The sequence below is a fragment of the Octopus bimaculoides genome, chromosome 3, assembly GCF_001194135.2.
Source record: "Octopus bimaculoides isolate UCB-OBI-ISO-001 chromosome 3, ASM119413v2, whole genome shotgun sequence".
In the NCBI taxonomy this organism is placed as follows: Eukaryota; Metazoa; Mollusca; class Cephalopoda; order Octopoda; family Octopodidae; genus Octopus; species Octopus bimaculoides.
In genome coordinates, this window is record NC_068983.1 from 37,660,501 (window position 1) to 37,664,439 (window position 3,939).

General features: G+C 35.5%; 1 protein-coding gene across 2 annotated transcripts in view; it reads left to right on the forward strand.

Annotated features, from left to right (window-relative positions):
- The window catches only part of LOC106878511 (GDP-fucose transporter 1), a 17,399-nt gene extending 13,507 nt beyond the window's left edge, over window positions 1-3,892 (forward strand). The window contains exon 2 of one of the 2 annotated variants that reach the window (XM_014927773.2): window positions 2,104-3,889. In XM_014927773.2, the coding sequence (XP_014783259.1) occupies window positions 2,105-3,172 (1,068 nt within the window). In that variant the 5' untranslated portion in view covers window position 2,104 and the 3' untranslated portion in view covers window positions 3,173-3,889. Of the gene's footprint in view, window positions 1-2,103 lie in introns of both variants that reach the window. The other variant, XM_014927849.2, reaches the window with a different exon arrangement.
- Window positions 3,893-3,939: the final 47 nt, after the last annotated feature.

Here is a 3,939-nt window from a genome sequence, read left to right on the forward strand (position 1 = left end):
AAGACTCTATCCATAAAATACTTCTCCAACCTCACCTTTGCTCTCTTTATCTTTTTGTTTTTATATATTTACATATACACACGCTAATACACGACTTATAATACCCAATCCTGTTCATACAACGATTAGGGCAAACTAGTCGGTATACAGCACTTACTTGGTATTACCTGTATCCTCCTGGGTTTGGTTAAATCCAATACCCTCCTCAACCTTATATATATATATATATATATATATATATATATGTATATGTACACACGGTGGGCTTTCTACAGTATTGCCTCCTGCAAATTCACTTACAAAGCATTGTTAAGCCTTGGGCTACAGTAGAAAACGCTTGCCTGAAATGCTGTGTAGTGGGACTGAACTTGAAAACTTGTGGTTGAGAAGTAAACTTCTTTGCCACACGGTACCGGCAATGGCCACGCTCACAACCAGGCACAGGTTTCGACACTGTATAGTCATTTTGCTAACGATCTGCCAGAGACTCTTCGATTTTGTTGCAAAACCTTTCATTTTCATGTGTTTGTATTTACATCCAAGACATCCGTCAAAATTTTTGCCAGGGCATTTTGTTAGGGTTCCAAGACCAGTTTCCTCATGAAATTATTTATTATTTTCGAAATTAATTGAAACATACAGGCAGTGTATTTTGTAGGAAATAGGGATTAAAATTGGAATAATGGGAATAATTCAAAATAATAATGATGACAAAAATTAAAGTAACTACCATCTTTGATGGTGTAAAAGACACACATACATGGAGTTAGGCCTATATTACATTTTTTAATATTCTAAAAATTCTTTTTTTTTTCCTGAATATGTTCTGCTGAAATTGAGATGCATCTAGTAAACCCCAGGTATCTTTTTATGCCATCAAATATGGTAATATTTAAAACTCTGTGTATCATATTAAATGTATACAGACTTTTAGAAGGCTTGAAACTGAAAGCCCCAAAAAAGACGAAACACATCTGTTGTTCAATTCTATATTTCTGAGATGAGGAATTTATATTATGTGCCCTATTTACACTATTCAGACTGGTGTCTTCATCTTCAATTAACAATGAAGATGAAGACATCAGTCTTCTTCAGATGTTTCATGTTGAACTCGGTTGTTGTATCAGAATTTCAAACCTGACAACCGAATTCAACACAAGACACCTGAAGATAGCTGGAGTGTACAACAGCCAAAACATAGTTAAAACAACAATCAAGATGAGGACACCAGTCCAGCCGATATAAACAGTATACATAACATCTGTTGTTCTTGTGAATCACTACAATGATGATGTCCATTTTGCTCTGATTTATAATGTTTTTAACCCAAGTCTAAGAAGAGATTTTGTCTCACATAATTTTGCAGCTTCATGCCTTCTAACAGCCTGTGTACATTTAGTTGGTACCCTGTCACCACCATCTCTATGTCCCTTTCTGTTACTCTCACCCTCCCTCTGCATAATGCAGGGTAGCTATGTATCTCTTTTGTAGCAAGGCACTTGTGCTTGTTCCTCTATCATACTTTAGCCTTCAGTGCACATCATTAAACCATCTGTCTCTCATTGACAAGGTTTTTTTTTTTCTTTCCTTTCTTTGTCTTGCAAATTACTTGGTGACCTCACTGCTGCTGGTGCTACATAAAAAGTATCCAGTACACTTTCTAAAGTGGTTGGCATTAGGAAGGGCATCAAGCTACAGAAACCATGCCAAAGCTGACATTGAGGCCTCGCGCAGCTCTGCAGCTCATCAGACCTTGTCAAACCATCCAATCCATCCATACCAGCATGGAAAATGGACATTAACTGTCTAGCATTCAGATTACTCTATCAAATGTAATGCTTATTTATTCATATCCTGTTCAATGAATCATGCATCACCTCATAGATTCAAGATTTCAATAATATAATTGTTTATTTTTAGGGTAGGTGTGAAAGGCTGGATCTGGTCAGTTTGAGCATAAAGCTGGTAGAAATATTTGGTTGGCTATGGCTGGTTTACATGTGAAAGGGTTAAATGATGATGGTGGTGATTTTAATTATATTTCTTGTTATTTTCTTTTTCTTCATTTGGTTTGATTCTCTTTTTTTATCTCTTTCATTGCAGAATGATTTCAGTAACAAGAAGCAGGATTAAAGACGGTGAAATATGGAGAGTGACAAGTGTTATTTTCCTTTATTGGATTGTATCTTTGTCTCTTATCTTTGTGAACAAGCACATTTTGAGCGGCAGCTTCGGGAACTATGACATGTCAATATTTGTAGCCTGGTATCAGTGCTGCACGGCTTCTATCATGATCTTCCTGGCTGGACTCGTGTTCAACTTCATGAAATGGTCTTTCCAGATTCCTACAGTTCACCCAAGAACGCTTTTGGAACAGGATATTTTGATTCTGTCCTATACCTTCGTCGGGGGTTTAACTTTAAACAATTTGATGCTTAAGCACATTAGTGTAGCATTTTACCAAGTGGCTCGCTCATTTACATTAGTCTTTACTGTTATGCTGTCAGTTTACATACTTTGTAAACCATTTACACGTAAAGTTCTTCTCTGTTGTTTCTTGGTGATTGGTGGGTTCTCACTGAGTGTGAAAGAAGAAGATGTTTCAGGTACCTTATCATTATGGGGCATCCTCTATGGAATTGTTGCTAGTTTTTTTGTTGCACTTTGTGGAATCTATCTAAAAAAGGGAGAGAAAATAGTTATGGGAGACACTTTAAAATTGACTTATTGTAATAGCATCAATGGAGCCATTATCTTCATTCCTTTGATATATAGCTCAGGGCAGTTATCAATGGTGCTTAATTCACCGACATTTTATGACCCATGGTTTTGGATATTTCTTACCTGTTCAGGACTGTTAAGTTTAGGCATTGGCTGGGCCAGTGCTCTTCAAATCAAATATACTTCCCCAGTGACCCATCACATAAGTATAAATGCAAAGTCAGTAGTTCAGACTATTATGGCTGTGTTGTACTTTCAGGAACAGAAATCTTTTCTGTGGTGGTGTGGAAACCTCCTTGTTGTTTCGGGTATAATGGTTTATGCTTATGAAAAGATCTATTCTAATGAAAACGAGAAAGTCAGATCACCTTTACCACCAATTAGTTCAGGAAGTAGCCACAATAACGAAGACAAAAATGAACCATCGACTCCTCGAATGTTCTATCCTTAAAATAAATTAATTTGAAGTTTTATTACCTGCTTTCTTTTACAGCTATTTCATCAATGACAATTCTTCCTTATATTTAAAAAACAAAAAAAAAAGACAAAAAAGACAGCAAAAAAAATTCTGTGTCATCTTTCCTGTTTCATTCTTTCATGAAATATGTATTTTTTTTACTATTTTTCTCTGTTGAATTCACCCCCTTTTTCCCCCACCAAATTGTATTCCACACACGTTTTTAACGAACGGGTTTGTGTATGTGTGTGCATGTCCATACATACATACATACATTCATACATACATACATACATACAGGCACACACACACACACACACACACACGGTAGGTGAGAGCTAGATATGCTCAGTATAGAAAATATGTAGCATTGCTCGAAAGGATTTAGACTGAAACTTTGAATTCTTCATCCTGGGCAAGGCATGTGCCATCAAGAATGACTATAAGAAAAATCCAGATCAAGCTGATATGACGGTAGTAATGCAGACAAACAGTTAAACTTGAAAGAAATATATTTACATGGAGTACAAAAAAAATACAGGATAAAAGTACACAATGTGATTATGATAATTATGTAACTCTGGGCTTCCTGAAACAGCTGTTAAGTTATGAAATTGCATATTTTCTTATTCTGTACTTTTATTCTGTATTTTCTTGTGCTCCATGTTAATATATTTATATCAAACCTAACTGTGCTTATCTCCATTATTAACTCTATACATATAATATATACATATATATGTATATGTGTATATATATAT